This window comes from Henckelia pumila, chromosome 4 (assembly GCF_033568475.1).
Source record: "Henckelia pumila isolate YLH828 chromosome 4, ASM3356847v2, whole genome shotgun sequence".
NCBI lineage: Eukaryota > Viridiplantae > Streptophyta > Magnoliopsida > Lamiales > Gesneriaceae > Henckelia > Henckelia pumila.
In genome coordinates this window covers 195,495,593-195,512,182 of record NC_133123.1, presented here as the reverse complement: position 1 = coordinate 195,512,182, position 16,590 = coordinate 195,495,593, and the positions used below count along the sequence as shown (strand labels likewise).

At 38.6% G+C, this 16,590-nt stretch overlaps 2 protein-coding genes across 2 annotated transcripts; both read left to right on the top strand.

Annotated features, from left to right (window-relative positions):
* The first annotated feature begins 11,698 nt into the window (after window positions 1-11,698).
* On the top strand, window positions 11,699-13,047 carry LOC140863145 (lignin-forming anionic peroxidase-like). Its single transcript, XM_073266333.1, has 3 exons — window positions 11,699-12,165; window positions 12,249-12,414; window positions 12,551-13,047. Exons 1-3 carry the CDS (start codon window positions 11,764-11,766, stop codon window positions 12,937-12,939), a joined length of 957 nt encoding a protein of 318 aa, XP_073122434.1. The 5' UTR covers window positions 11,699-11,763; the 3' UTR covers window positions 12,940-13,047.
* Window positions 13,048-13,823: 776 nt separating this feature from the next.
* LOC140867425 (pumilio homolog 12-like) lies at window positions 13,824-16,128 on the top strand. Its single transcript, XM_073272497.1, has 5 exons — window positions 13,824-14,799; window positions 14,894-15,056; window positions 15,145-15,311; window positions 15,396-15,657; window positions 15,752-16,128. Exons 1-5 carry the CDS (start codon window positions 13,874-13,876, stop codon window positions 15,866-15,868), a joined length of 1,635 nt encoding a protein of 544 aa, XP_073128598.1. The 5' UTR covers window positions 13,824-13,873; the 3' UTR covers window positions 15,869-16,128.
* The last annotated feature ends 462 nt before the right edge of the window (window positions 16,129-16,590 follow it).

The window sequence follows — 16,590 nt, the reverse complement described above, 5'->3', positions numbered from 1 at the left end:
TATAACTTAAAATTAAAAGACGTTCCAGTTGATTATGTTGATAAACCAATAACAACAAACAAAAGGAAAATCGATAGTCAAAACCCGGCAAACCTTTGACATACTAGGCTAGGTAATATTTCCTCAAGGAGGATGAACAAGCTAGTGAGAGAGGGCATATTTGATATGTCTGATATTAACTCTCTACCTACTTGTGAGTCCTGCCTAAAAGGAAAAATGACTAAATCTCCTTTCAAAGGAAAGCCTGAGCGTAGTCAAAATCTGTTGGATTTGATCCATACAGATGTTTGCGAACCATTTAGTATCGGTACTAAATTTGGCAACACCTACTTCATTACCTTTACCGATGATCATTCTAGGTATGGGTATTCATATTTAATGAAATATAAGTCTGAAGCATTTGAAAGGTTCAAAGAATTCAAGGCTGAAGTAGAAAACAAACTAGGTAAAAGTATTAAGGCACTTCGATCGGATCGAGGTGGAGAATACTTAAGTACCAAGTTTTTGGACTATCTAAAAGAGAATGGGATTCTCTCTCAGTGGACTCCTCCGATGACACCTCAACTGAATGGTGTTTCCGAGCGTCGCAATCGAACTTTGTTGGACATGGTTTGATCCATGATGAGCTTCACTGAGCTCCCACCTTCGTTTTGGGGCTACGCGCTTGAAACGGCGGTATTGTTGTTAAACAACGTCCACACTAAAGCAGTAGATAAAACACCATACGAGTTATGGAATGGCAAAGCTCCTAAGTATTCGTACTTGAGGATTTGGGGATGTCCTGCTTACGTGAAGCAGACAGTGGAGATAAGTTGGATAGTCGATCCACCTTATGTTATTTTGTAGGGTATCCGAAGAATTCAATCGGATATTATTTCTATCATCCTGCTGAAACAAAAGTGTTTGTTTCAAGGAATGACACCTTCTTGGAGAAGGAGTTCTTATTAGATAAGAAAGGCAAGATGATGGAACTCGAAGAAATTCGAGAAGAACCCGAGATACAAATTAGCGATCCTACACCTCAAGATCATCACAAGACACGCCTATTACTAGGAGATCCGAGAGGACTTCTAGGCCTCCTATTAGATATGGTCTTCTTCTTGAAGGGGATCAAAGTGAACCCGGCATTGGATGTGATCCAAGAAACTTCAAGGAAGCAATTTCTGATGCGGATTCGAATTTATGGCTTGAAGCTATGCAATCAGAAATAGACTCGATGCATTCTAACCAAGTTTGGTCTTTAGTAGATCCTCCCGATGGAATTGTTCCAATTGGGTGCAAATGGATCTACAAGAGAAAGCTTGGACCTGATGGAAAGGTATTGACCTACAAGGCACGATTGGTGGCAAAAAGTTATACTCAAAGACAAGGAGTTGACTATGATGAAACCTTTTCACCAGTCGCAATGTTCAAGTCCATAAGAATCCTTATTGCCATAGCAGCATGGTATGACTATGAGATATGGCAAATGGATGTAAAGACTGCATTTCTTAATGGAAACATTAAGGAAGAGATCTATATGATGCAGTCCGAGGGATTCACATCCATGGGAAGCGAGCATAAGGTATGCAAGCTTCAGAGATCGATCTATGGTCTCAAACAAGCATCAAGAAGTTGGAACCAGAAATTTGATGAAATAATAAAGGATTTTGGTTTCATCAAGAATCCGGAGAAACCGTGCGTGTACAAGAAAGTAGTTAAGGATGCTGTAACATTCTTAGTACTTTATGTTGATGAAATCCTACTCATGGGGAATGATGTAGGGATATTGCAGTCAACAAAGATATGGTTATCAGGTAGATTCTCGATGAAGGATTTAGGTGAGGCATCCTATATTCTAGGAATTCAGATCTATAGAGATAGATCTAAAAGAATGATAGGACTCACTCAATCAACCTACATCGACACCATATTGAAAAGGTTTTCAATGGATGGGTCCAAGAGAGGACATCTACCTATGTGTTATGGAGTTTCTCTATCCAAGTCTATGTGTCCCAAGACTGACGAAGAGATAGAGAATATGACACACGTGCCATATGCGTCAGCCATAGGTAGTATCATGTATGGGATGATATCTACCAGACCGGATGTGGCCTATGTTCTGAGCGTCACGAGCAGATACCAAGCCAATCCCGGTCAAATGCATTGGAAAGCCGTGAAGGATATTCTTAAGTACTTGCGAAGGACTAAGAATTTATTCATGGTTTTTGGAGGGAGAGAATTGAAGTTGGAAGGGTATACCGACTCTAGCTTCCAATGTGATATGGATGACTCGAAATCAACCTCTGGATTTGTATTCATGCTCAATGGCGGTGCTGTCTCTTGGAAGAGTTCCAAGAAGAACACCACAGCGGATTTCACCACTGAGGCAGAATACATTGCAGCATCAGCTGCTGCTAAAGAGACGGTTTTTTGGATAAGGAAATTCATCCAAGAGTTGGGTGTAATTCCTGAAGCTGTTGGCCCAGTCCCGGTGTACTGTGACAACACGGGTGTTGTTGCTCAGGCAAAGGAACCAAGGTCTCATCAGAAGTCCAAACACGTACTAAGAAAATACCACATCATCCGGGAGATCGTGAAAAGAGGAGACATCAGTGTCGAGAGAGTGGCCTCTACAGACAATATTGCTGATCCGCTTACTAAGCCCTTGCCAGGACCATTGTTTGGAAAACATCGCGAAGCAATGGGATTGCGTAGTGTGACTAGTTGGCTTTAGGGCAAGTGGGAGATTGAAAGAGTGGGTGCCCGGTTAGCCAACTTGTGGCTAAGGGCTTTTGTGACTCTATGTATAAACAATCTTTTGTTTAATATAATTTACACTTTTATAATGGCATTGACTTTATCTTTCTTCATAATGTTATATTATGATATACTATTGTTGTTTTGATAAAGACCTTGAATATACTATAGTGTATGTAAGATGTGGTAGCACATGGGGATGGCTATCATGAAACACATCTTATAGTCACTGTATATTCTAAACAGTTCCTAGTCAATTGAGCCGTCCGCAAATAAGGATAAGGATCGCTCGAGATTGAGACTAGCATTTGCGATGCCGAGTACCACGTTTCATTGGTATGGAACATAGGGATGTTCAAAGCATGCAAATGGATATTCATATGATGAATGATCGAACTACCCTATCCGGACTTTCCAAGTGGTTATCACTTATCGAGTGGATAAAGTCCGCGGTTTTGGTTGTACACCATTAGTCCTTACTACTTGAAACATCATTGAGACTCTTTTTTTTTTTTTTTTAAAAAAAAAAAAAAAGAAAAGGTGGCAGCGCCACTTATTTTATAAACACAGCAGAACAAACACCAACTAGAGAGGGGGACTAGGCCAAGACCTCTCCAAAGGAAACAAAAGAACATCAGAGCATAAAACATAAAAGACTACAAGAGTCCAAAATACAAAATATAACATCAGTGGGCAAAGATAAACCTGCAGAAATCACCCACCTAATAAAACCAACATAAAAACAGCTACTCAAGGAGGACGCCCTGAGGGAGCACGCTGTCGATGCTGCTGAGTCAAAGATCCATATCGCTTCTAAGAGCGTGTGCGAACAGATAGGAACGGGGAATGACTCGAAGAGGCAGCAGGAGTCGTCGAAGTCTTCGTCTGTCTTCTACTATCCGTGGAAACATCCAACACTGGAAGACATAAAGGATCTGTAGGATCAACTCCCGAGCTCTGAACATCAGTAGAGACCACTGGCAATGGTGTAACAGAAGGTACCACCTCTATCTGTCCGGACTCATCTTCAATAGCCAACTGGGAGTCCGAAGCAGAACTAACACCAAAAGCAGGGATTCCACCCGAAGCAACATCCTGACCCACATCCTCTTTGAAGTTCCGGAGGACTTCAAAGGAATTCCTCAAAGACTGAGGTAGCACACGACGCTGAGTCTGACGATACCGCTGTCTACCCCTCTGAACAGTCCATCCATCCGAATTAGCAGGCTGAACAACACTGGAAGGGGGACCCAAGTCCTGCTGAACAGTATGCGCCTGATCCCCAGGAACTGTACCAGAATCCTGAGGAACACGTGAAAACTTACCCCGACGACGGGGTCTTCTTCTGCGAACAGGGGGCCCATTCCGAGAGCAAAACTCAAGGGAATGGCCCAGCAAGCAACAATGAGTACAAAAATGGGGAACCTGTTCATAAACAACCTCAACTGTCTGACAGTGGTCACCCCAGCCAACCCAAATACGCTCCGGACGAGCCAAGAGAACATCCATCTCCACACACACACGAGCAAAAGACCCCCTGGAACCATCAGCAGTAATCTCATCAATCTTAATAGGGTTACCTAGGATCTTTGCTATCGGGTACAGACTTTTTTTATCATAAAGGTGCAGGGGTAAATTCTGAAATTTGACCCAAATCGGAACCACTGAAGACTCCTCCTCAAACCTGAACTCCGGAGTCCATTTAGAAAACCGAATTGTAACAGACCGAATGGAGACTTCAGGTTTGCCCCAAAACATCAGGTAATCTTCCTCCAGAGAAAAATTAATAAACAAAAAACCGCGAGGAAGGAATTTCACCGTATGAGAACCCACCAAACCAATACGGGAAATCGCAGCAATAATATCACAATTAGGGGTCACCCCTCTGTTTCCTGAAATCCTCCCAACCAACGCAAATTTAAAGGGTTCAGAGAGGGAGGAAATAACCTGATCTGGGAAGAGAATCCCAGGAATCCCATCACGTACCGACGATGCAAGATTCCCAAAATCTGAATCCGCAACCCCTTCAAAGCTCAATAGTTACGAATTAACAGACGGAGGAGCCACCACATCCCTGAAAGAGACCTTAGGAGGCGCTGAAAGAGCCGAGACAGCAACAGGAGCAGACGGAGCCAAAGAACTCGAAGGATTGACTGCCGAGTCAAGCACAACGGGTTGACTCGCTGGCTCGGCCGAGTCAACTCTCGAGTCAAGAAAGGAGCTACCACCGACGATCGGAGACGGCGAGGGGAGCAAGGAACCGGTCACCAAACCCGAAGACTCGGCCAAATCGGATGTGAAACGGGGCAACTCAGTGGCTGGAGCGGGTTGACTCGCCTGAAATTGGGCGTTTGCAAATGGTGAAGGCAATGACGAAATTGATTGCACCATTGGAAAGCCCATGACCTGAGGAGTGTTCGATCCGCAAATCGTCAACAACGGAGCACCGGCGACGGAGTAATTGAGAAAAGACTCCGGAGGGCGAGTGAATAGTGGCAGCCGACACTCAGATCCAAAATTGCTGGAGTTAGGAAACTCCGATTGACTCACGACCGGTGGAATTGGAAGCGTCTTGGAATGAGGATTCCAAATCGGGGTCCCAATCGATTGGGCACTGCCGGACGCGCCGGAGATCGGAGAAACACCGGGCGGCGGTCGCATGAACTGTGACGTCGGAAATTTGACCGGCGAATTGACATGGCAATCGGACTCCAAATTGGCTGAAATTTGGACCGTGTGTTCGCCTTGAAGAGGCAAATCAGATGATACAACGGGCTTTTCCATCGGAGCACCGACGGCCGGAATCGCATAGTTGGACGGAAAATTTGAAAATTCAATCGAGCATTTGACCGGGCAAAACAACTCCGAATTACCTGAAAATTGAGTATGTTGGTCGCCTTGACGAGGCGGTTCTGATGATACCATGGGCTTGCCGGAATCCGGCCGGCCGGACGACGGGGGGCGATTTATGGGGTCAAATTTGGGCTTTTTGGGCTTATTTTTCTATATGCTAGTACTGTACTTTGACTCGTTTACCGACTCTATTGGGGTCATCAGGTGTCGGGATTGGGTACAGTTACGACACATATAGAAGTCGATGCTTTGTTGTCAAGGATTCACCACATACTCGCGAGTGTGGATATCCTATGCAATCTGAGGAGATATTAGTGTGACGAATATCTGGCCAGAGTACATGATGTGTTTTAGGTTACTTGGTTTCCTAGTAGCACATGTGATGTCACTATTTGATCTTCAAGATGCATTGCATAGTTATCGAATCTCGAACGACTCTCGATTTACCAATGGTTGTTGATTCGATCGGGATTAATGGATGAAGGGACCGTACTGTACGCTAACCAAAATATATTGGTTCTTGCAGGCACTATCAGTGATACCTAGGGAATCATGGGGCGATGTTGCTAGGCGCTCTTACCATGATTCGATGGGCAAGTCGGAAATTGTTGTTCCGAGTCACAAGGAGTTGTGAGCCCACGACTAGCTGTATCCCTGAACCATTGAGGGTCACACAAGTAATGAATTTCTAATCCCCGTTGAGATAATTAAATTTAAAGAGTTAAATTTAGTGAATAAAGAAGTGGGACTTCTTATTTAAAAGTAGAGGGAGTAAGATTTTCTAAAATGACATAGTGATGGACATTTTTGGAAACCACTGAATTCGGATTCAGAAAATTTATCTTGACATTAAAAGATGCAGAAATTGTTTCTGTGCACATTGGTGAAATTGGTTTATCAATCTGAGTCACGATGAATTTTATATTAATTTTTGAACATGCGGGCTTTGCTTGTCAGGCTTGAACTTATGACTAATGGGCCCTAAGCTGTTAGCAGCCCACATTATAAATAAGTTATTGCAGTACAAAAATTACACAACATAGGTCATAATTTTCAAAAACCCTAGAGCTCTCTCTCTAGAGAATTCGGCCGCCCCCCTCCCCTACTGTGTTCGAAAATTTAGTCTGTGAATTTTTGAATTTTGCAGACTGATTTAACAGATCATATCCATTCTATCTCTTCGTAGAAACTTCTGATAGACTTTCTAGTGCAGTCTATCAGAGGGATTAAACTTCTGTTCGTGGACCTGATTGAAGAATCGTTCGTTCATCAGTTTCTGGGATATACAACAAGAGCAGTTTAATCTGTTGGTGTCCATAATCTCGCTTCGAGATTTTAAGCTAAGAATTTATATGTTGTGTCAAGCGGTTGGATGTGACTTTGTCTTTGCAGATAAGTTTAAGAAATCAATAATGAAATGGAAAAATGTCCAATGATGAAAATACTTTTTGTATCTGAAATCCATGATCGTTGACCTACTTAAAAGAATTTTTGTGTTGGTGAACTAATTAGATGAATGAATTCTTAAATACTCTGTGATTTATGCTTGAAGCTTAATTTTGAGACATACAAACATAGAAAGGATTGAGGCATTGTTTGGAATCTTTGGGCCTGATTTTGTTGAAAACTCATTTATCTGTAGTAGCCCATTTGAGCCTACACGAAATACATGAGTACTTTAGGTACATGTTCTGAGTTTTTATTAGAGATCATCGTTCACTGTTGGTAACATTCATTTCTGCACTGGTTAAAATTCATATGATTTGATTGTGAATTGAGATGTGTCTAGAACTAGCTCGGACACCCTTCGAGGCAAAATAAGGGCATTACTGTGATTAGGAATAATTTAGGAAATTTTTCATGAAAAGTTTGTGTCTTTCAAGCTACCCATTGATACATTAAATTCCTAGTACCTTGTTTGAGCTTAATGAAAAATTAATGGCATGCGTGTAAACGTGTGATAAACCACCAATATTCGGCATCGTTTCAAGATCCTACAATTACTACCTATAAAAACCTAAACACTAGTTCCTACCTTTGAGGGAGAAAATTGTATGTTGAAATTTGATATGCTCCTATGTTATATTTATGTATATGGAATGGTGTAATGGAAGAATTGAAAAGAAAAAGGGTAGTAGAAAAAAAATATTTGAATGATGTAAAACAAAAAAAGATGAAATTCAATGGGATGAAGAGGAGATGTAAAGTTGAATGAAAAGGAGTGGAATTTAGAGATACCGCACAGTTTTCTCCCTCTTTTGAATTCTCATTCCTTGGTTTGTAGCCTTAATCCAGACCTAACATTACAAGCCAATTAAGTCCTCATGGCCGAGTCACAGTCGCCCAATATACTAGTGGAGAAGGGTTGCGAGAGTTTAACATATGGATTATCGATTGACACTTTTGATGAACATAGATTTTTTTATCAAAACACGCACACACTATTTTATTTGAAATATCCTGATTGTGAGTGTTTTCAATTGAATTTTATCCTGTTAATTGATCTCTTATTACCATGAAAGTCCTCTTGTTCTATGGATGTTTGAATTGACTTGGATAAGAGTATTTTGAACGTGAGTTGCGGGATTTGTAAGTCTTTGAGGTTCACTAACTTTCGTTTTATTTTGAAAAAGAATTAGTAGGTTCGATATGATTGGAGTAAAAAATTTTCTGCTTTACTGAGGTCATTGATCCATACTAATTATTGATTGTCTTGGTTGGTTGAGTGAGTGATATTCTGTGTTTGGTTTTTGGGCTTTAATTGGTTTTTGATCAGGACTAGCAAATATTCAAGTTTGGGGGAATTTGATAAGTGCATTTTGTGCATATAATTTGTATTGATATTATTGGTTGATTGTTTAGTTTCGAGCGGATTTATGTGTGGTTTGTTGTTGTTTGTGTTGGATGTTAAGAAACACAGGAAATAATGAAATGATGTCGTTTGGAGTCAAAGGAATGAAGAAAGAAGCCAAACAAGCGAAGGTGGTTCAAGATTTGGAAGAGAAAAATGACTGGAAGCCGAGCCATATGCGCGCCCTCTCAGCCTTACTTGCGCGCCCGCGCTTCCTGATTCAAATCAAGGAGAAGAATCCGAGCATTGTGCGCGTCCGCACCTGGACCAACGCGCGCCCGCGTATATTGAGGAATTTTGAAAGATTAAGCAAGAGATTTATGCGCGCTCGCGCGACTTCTGAAGCGCGCCTGCGCGTCGTGTTTTATCAGCCGAGGAGTTTTGAAATTTATGAAAACTTTGGGATATATTTGGGCCTATCTTGGACGATTTTTAGGGCGTATAAAAGGGAGTTTTTTAGACCCTAATAGCAATCAATCAGCCGCCATACACATAACACTTGGGAGATTTCTCTGTTTCAACACCACACGCATGAGACGGTTACAGACAGAGAAAATCCCTTTTCTTTTTCTTCTTCATAAGTTCTAGGTGTAATCTTTTATATTTCTAGAGAATTATGAAGCCAACTATGCTTGGTTAAGTTTCTAAATCTGATTCAAAGGATATTTTCTTGTATTTCACTTTATCATGATGAGGTTTTGAGATTAAATTGATGTTCTTGTTTGTTTCCGGTATTTGTTTATTTATGAATTATTTTCATGAAAGTTGTGGGTCGATTAATCTGACAAATTAATTTGCTTTACAATTTTTCGAATGTTATCCATGAATTCAGCAATCTGTAATTTTCATGAATGATTTGTACTGATTAGCGATAGATTATGTGTGTTGTGCTATCACAGCATGTTTGATCTAAGTAAATCAACGAAACTAGATTTAACAGTTGCAGCTATCTCGATTGTTAGATTTTAGGATTAACTGTTTTCACAAATCGAAAAGTTATTTTTAATCAATATGGAACGTTATCGTGCCCAATGGGTTATTGATAAGTTTTGACTAAATGTTGGGTTTGGTCAAATTAAAATATGAGGACACAAAGATCTTAGTTGACATCCCTTAGATTTTAAGGTTAATTGCTAGAAATTACATGAATATATTATTTATTAGCCGATGATCATTGATATAATTGAAATGCAGAAATGACTTGGACCAGAGTTTGTTTAATTATTGAATTTCATATATGTTAGATTGATCATCTCATTTATTTGATTCTTGCTTATTTTTAATTTTATTTCTCTACAAACCAAAAATCCCCTTTTCTATTTGTTATTACTCGAAAGAAATAAATCTACTTTCCCTGTGGATTCGACCCTACTCACTGTTATATTCGTTTTGTTAAGGAGCAGGAATTTTAAGTTTGTTGGCTAACAACAGGCCTATCACATTTCGAAACCAATTACTATCCCATTTAAAATTGTGGTAAAAAACATGAAAAACTTTAAAATCTCGAAAATAATTCATCCAAAATCAACCATCTTCAAAATATTTTCATCTAAACTCTTCATTCAAAATACACACTCCAAAATTCTCATATGCGTCCAACTTTTCATCAAATCTTTAAAAACAATCCTTAAACGAACCATTCAATCATCAAAACCTTGATTTTCCACATAAAAAATCTTCAAATATTAAATGGTTTGATAAAAAACACATCAACTTCAAAAGTTTTAACTAAAAATAAAAACATCGAACTTTATCTTATGCAAACATATTTTCTCAAAATCTCTAACATCTTTCTTAAAAATCTTTAACCAAAACGTCAAGAACGATTCACGTTTTACAACTATATATCATGCTCATCAAAAACTCATAGAATTCACGCAATATACATAACTTACACATCAACATACATTTTTTTCATGTCAAAATATTTATATTCTCGATTGGTGGTTTCAAAACATTTAAGACTTGAATTTTTTTCTTGGTAGGGAGTAATCGGTAGCTCAGAAACTCGATCTAGCCTCATCACGAACGGATCATCCAACGATATTTTTCCATAGATGCAATTTTTAAAGAATTGGGGGAGAGGAGACTGGGGGTTGGCGGCTAGGGTGTGTGGAAGAGATTTCTCCTTCACTGAACGCTAACCCCCTATTATAAAACTAATGGGCTTAACCGGCCCATTACATAAAAATACTGGTTTTTTTAAAAAAAATCTCTCTCCATATTTTAAAACTTTGCTGCCAAACCTAAATTTAAATAATTTGCACCAAAAACATATTTAACTTTGGAATTTAAATAGCACACATCATTTTTAATCGAAAGCTTCATAATGATAATTTTTCTCTTTAAAAACTCTTAAACCTCATTCGTAGGCTAATTTTCTTTTTAGATTAATTCCTGCATACATCTTATTGCTACATCATTACCCAAAAAAATCAATTTTCTCTTTAGATTTTCCTTACTAATTAATTGTATTTAACTCATTCGATAGATTATATGTTTACAATTTATAATGTGATCGAATTAGTAAACTGAAACACGATTAATAATGCACATCCAATTGAAAGTTGATCTCTGCGTAATTCATCGTAAATTCGCAATTTGTGTCAAATATTTGTGTACCAACTATTTTTATAAACACAAAAACTCATATCAGGAGAATGTTTCATAATTTTTTTTTTGTGAGACATACCTCCGATCACCAAATCGATCGATAAAAAGTGTTATTTCTTATGTCAAAAATATTAGTTTTAACTATAAGTTTGAACCGGATAAATTCGCCACATGGATACAAATCCGTCAAATAGTTTCACATAAAACCATAATATTTCCTCTCATTCGTCCTAAATTGGGTCGCTAATTTACCATGCTGTGCATAATTAGAACACGATTAACATATGTCTTAAATAAACAATTTGATTTTCTCATTTTTCAAAATAAAGATTTCCCAAAACCCCAAATAAAAAAAATAAAAATGGAACTTAAACTATTATTTAATTTTCTAATATTTGTACGTATTTGAATATAGATGGACAACTTCATGTTAGATAGTTCGGTGATATAATATAAATTGAAGTCAAAAGACCGATTCCACTATGTGAAAAGAGTTGAATTTTCAAAATCCCAAAAACGAAAAAATAATGTCAAATTTTTATATATGCGAACGCGTTAGCTGCCGAGAGCGACTCTTTGTTTCATTTCCTATAAATTCTTCACGAAAATCCCTCCTCCTCATTCATCAACTTAATTCTCAGTTTTGCAAAACTCAATTTTCAATATTCTTTTATTCATTTAATTCAAGATTCAAAATATTTTCAATTATGGGACGTTTTTTAAATTCATTTGATACAATTATCGTTTTAGTCTTATTTTTCCCTTGCTTTAATGCTCAATTATCGCCCACATTTTACGACACAACTTGTCCAAATGCAGTCACTACGATCCGAACCTCCATCAGGCAGGCCATATCTCGTGAGCGTCGCATGGCAGCCTCACTCATTCGCCTCCATTTCCACGATTGCTTTGTCCAGGGATGCGACGCGTCGATCTTGCTAGACGACACTGCTAACTTTCAAGGTGAGAAGACTGCATTCCCCAATGTAAGATCAGCAAGAGGCTATGAAGTCATAGACGCTGCAAAAAGTGCGGTCGAGGGTATATGTCCTGGAGTCGTTTCTTGCGCAGACATACTGACTTTGGCAGCTCGAGATGCCTCCGTCGCAGTAAGAAATGTTTATATTTTGCATGCATGCATGTTTAATTAATTCTCACCAAATTAAAATGCATATTGTATCATAAAATTAAGGTTGGCGGCCCGTCGTGGAATGTGAGACTCGGCAGAAGGGACTCGACCACGGCCAGTTTTTCCCGAGCTAACAGTGATCTTCCCGCCCCTTTTCATGATCTCAATGTCATCAATGCTCTCTTCGAAAATAAAAATCTTAATGAAAGAGACATGGTTGCCCTATCAGGTAAATATATTTTTTATTTGTGGAAGGGAAGCCAATGAACTTTATTATATATATATATCAAGTACGTACAATCTCAAAAATATAATTTCTTGAATATTGATATATAAACTAGCTAATTAATGTTTAATGCATGCAGGAGCTCACACACTAGGCCAATCCCAATGCCAAAATTTTCGCACTCGCATATACAGCAATGGGACAGATATTGATGCCGGCTTCGCTAGCACTCGCAGACGCCAATGTCCGCAAAATGGTGGTGACGAGAACTTGGCGCCGCTAGATCTCGTGACCCCGAATTCTTTTGACAATAACTACTACAAGAACCTGATGCAGAGAAAGGGTCTTCTTCACTCGGATCAAGTTCTTTTCAATGGTGGATCTGCCGACAGTATTGTTTCCGAGTACAGTAGGAATCAACAAACTTTTTACTCCGATTTCGCAAACGCCATGGTTAAAATGAGCGAGATTGAACTGCTCTTGGGCCAAAATGGGATCATTCGAAGGGTTTGTGGTGCAATAAACTAATTAAACATAATTAATTCATGTTAAATCATTTATTATTTCTTTAAATTTTTATTTATTTTTTTTTATAAAAGTTGTATTAATCATGACTTGGAGAGTCGATGTGTTTTTTTTTTAAAATTATTTTTTTGCAATAATGTTAATAAAATGTTGGAGCATTCATAAATTTTCATGTCTTTTTATTATGTGTTGAAATGAAACAAGTCCTATATAGAAACTAAATAGAAGCAACGTTAATTTGAATCTAATATCAAGAATCGGTGGGAGTAAACAAAATTCAACAATCTCAACCAAATAATCCCTAGCTATCCAGAATCTGATATCTATATATCATGATGAGATATATATCTTCCTTTTAAGTTTCGAATTTGCAACATACCATGTGTTGGAAAACATTAGGCATCGAACTCATAAGAAATATCTAGTATATTTTCCGCTAAATATTAGATGATTAGTAGTTGTAGTTTATGTAATTCCTGAATTATATTGATGAAATAAGAGTTTGCTTTTCCCAGACCCAAACATCGGCTAGAAAGTCCAGCACATAATTTAGTTTGGATTTTTTATGACTCTAAAGTACCGAATCGAAAATGAACAAGTACACATGCAAGAACTCTAAACCTATAGTACCGTACGAGAATGAATTTTTGCTGGCTCGAAATTCTTAGACAGATTAGCTCAAAATCGGAATGTTCTTCATTTAAAATCTGCAATCACCCAAGAGAGAACTAGATATCTAGGAACGTACCAGAATAAAAATCTTATTCTGCATGCATGAGATAGACATAATCTCCTTTTTTTAAAACCAAAACCCCCAAGATATGGAAACACTATCTTTTATCAAAAACTTTTTATATATTCCTTTACATTAGAATTGCACGCACGGGAAATACAAGTATGGTAATTGGTTCTCATTAACCAAGTGAATCTATGGTGGATGGAAGGAAATAATGATCTCCATCGTCGAGCGGAGGATTTGTCGGTCCCCAGCTTTCTGAGACAAGAAACACCAGGGCTTTCCGTTTTTCCGATCACCAGAAACAGAGAACATGGGGAGTATTGGTTTCAGAGTCGGGATAGGGATAGTGTCCGCACAAGGGAAATAGTTCCCGTCCGAAACATTCCCCAAAACCATCATCTTGGGCCGGATGTTTTCTACTCTTATGATGACATGCATCGGAATCTTGCACCGAGGGCCAACAGTGCCATCTATTCACCGCCTGTTTCTTCAAGAAACAACCTTGTAAACTTCCGTCCACAGGCCAGTTGGGATCCGTTCTGCCCTGGCGGCGAAAGCTTTTGGTCGATGGATTATCATGGTGCTCGTAGTTTTCCCGATGACTTTTCCCTCGAAGCCGAATTTGGCAGACTCCAATTATTGGATGATGATTATAATCAAACAAGTTTGTCTCGTTATTCATCACTTAACAGGCTTCATGAGAACGAACAACCACCGCAGTTTTCCTATGGAGACTTGCAGCCTCTCAGGGCACGCGCTGCTGCAAACGGGTTCATGAGAGATACCTACAATATTAATAATCCTCGTGATGGCTTCAACTTTCGGAACTCCAACATATCATGGATCCCTTCTCCTCCTAATCTCCATGGGGTGGTTTCAGAAGCAATGGATCAACATGGTTGTCGATCCTTGTGTCAAAGGCTACATGAAGGGAAACCAGAGGACATCCAGATGATTCTCTCTGAGGTGAAAGATCACATATATAGGTTGCTGCATGATCGTTTCGGTAATAATGTAATTCAAAAGCTCTTCGAAGTCTGCGACCAACAACAGATGTCACAGTTGGTTTCTGCGGTCACTGCCCATGGCCACTTGCTCATGTCTGTCTGCCTCCACCCTCAAGGGTATATATATATATATTTCCAATCTCTCTTATTATAACATACACTATAAACTTCAACAGTGGAATTAATACCGGTTTTTCGTGTTTCTTTGCAGATCTCAGTCCATACAGAAGCTTGTCCAGTGTCTCATGGAACCAGAGCAAATATCTCGTATGATATCCATCTTCAGACACATCACGGTTCCGCTAGTCAACAACCAGATTGGTTCTCGGGTTATTCAGCGCTGCTTAAGTATCTTCCCTGCAGAAGAAACTAAGGTATATATATATTTGTTGCTCAACCTCATCCTATTTTTTTGTGACAGACAAATAGTTTATATACCATCTATTTATGTTTTTTTCACAGGAAATACTGAATGTGATAGCTGATCATTGTGTCCAAATAGCCACCAACCAAAGTGGATGCTGCCTCCTGCAAATCTTCATAACCAAAGACAGTCCACTGGAAAGCCAGTGGCGTATTGTCACGGAGATAGTATTAAACATAAATGAACTGTCTAAACATCAATTCGGGTACGTAGTTTTTTACACACACTAGCTCGATCCAATTAGTCGCAAATTTTTAGCATAAAAAATCCCACAATTTTCTGGTTTCAGGAATTATGTAGTGCAATATGTAATAGGACTCGAGATACCGAATGTGATGGAAGGTATGTTAGCTGGACTGAAAGGGAATTTTGTCTCCCTCTCGATGGACAAATATGGAAGCAACGTGGTGGAGAAGTTGATGAGGGCATGTCAAAAAAAATTTGCACCTCAAATCATCAATGAGCTTATTACCAACAGCCTCGATTTCTTGAATGTCGTGCTAGATCCCTATGGCAACTATGTTGTACAATCTGCTAAGACATGCGCCACGGTATCGCAACTTGTGAAAACTATATATGCTGGTATATATATGTTTGTTTCTGTGTGATCTCGGTCGAAATGTTGATTAATATGTGATATTGCAGGGAGGCAGTCGCAGGACTTTGAATAAACTGATTCTGGAACACTCTAACGAGTTGCGTAGTCATCCTTACGGAAAGAATGTTCTCCTAAACAAGGAGAAAACAAGGCATTCCATCTGATTTCCTTTCTGCTGCATGCTAAACCCGTCCCGTCCCGGCTATGCATGTGACCGTGTTTGTGTCTTTTGTTTGTTGTTTGTTGTTTGTTGTTTGTAGTTGGATACTTGTACTTTCTTGTGTTTTAATTGGTGTGTTGTTTCGTAGATTTTATCGTTACTTTTTGTTATGTTTGTGAGTGTTTTTTGGGTTACGCAAGAGGGATTATGGCTTCAAATTCTTGTTGTTTGAAGGAACAAGTCTGGTATTTATGTTTGTCTTGTGTTTTAATTGTCCCATTACTTGTCAAGATAATGCTCTGATATATATAATTTCCATGTGCACCTGAGTGATGAATTGTTATCTATAAGTGTTGGTAATTCTGTTTATAAGATTTTTTTGTGTAAAAATATGGAACCAAATCTGGTAAAGGAAGAGTAAAATCAACTCACTATTTTAATTTTTACGATATATTTGTCTTCTGTTTAATTCTTTTTTCGAGAATATATACAATTGTCTTTTGCTGGATTCATTGCGGACTCAAAAATTAAGCTGAAATTTTTATTTTTTTTTAAACATGTATGAAGTAATTATTTTAGGGTAATGCTATATGTACACGGAGTGTTACAAGTTGGGTTACACGTAGCATTTGAAATTACATAAATGTATTTTGGAAAGAGTTTTTTCAAATAAAATGGAGGAATACATTTGTAATTTCATATGTAGTGTGTAACCCAATGTGTAAC

Bases quoted from the DNA above. Each gene is read 5' to 3' on its own strand.
- LOC140867425 (XM_073272497.1), top strand. From the start codon at position 13,874: ATGGAAGGAAATAATGATCTCCATCGTCGAGCGGAGGATTTGTCGGTC. The intron at 14,800-14,893 runs GTATATATATAT...GTTTCTTTGCAG, and splicing joins GTCTGCCTCCACCCTCAAGG to ATCTCAGTCCATACAGAAGC. The intron at 15,057-15,144 runs GTATATATATAT...TTTTTTTCACAG, and splicing joins TCCCTGCAGAAGAAACTAAG to GAAATACTGAATGTGATAGC.
- LOC140863145 (XM_073266333.1), top strand. From the start codon at position 11,764: ATGGGACGTTTTTTAAATTCATTTGATACAATTATCGTTTTAGTCTTA. The intron at 12,166-12,248 runs GTAAGAAATGTT...CATAAAATTAAG, and splicing joins CTCGAGATGCCTCCGTCGCA to GTTGGCGGCCCGTCGTGGAA. The intron at 12,415-12,550 runs GTAAATATATTT...TAATGCATGCAG, and splicing joins AGACATGGTTGCCCTATCAG to GAGCTCACACACTAGGCCAA.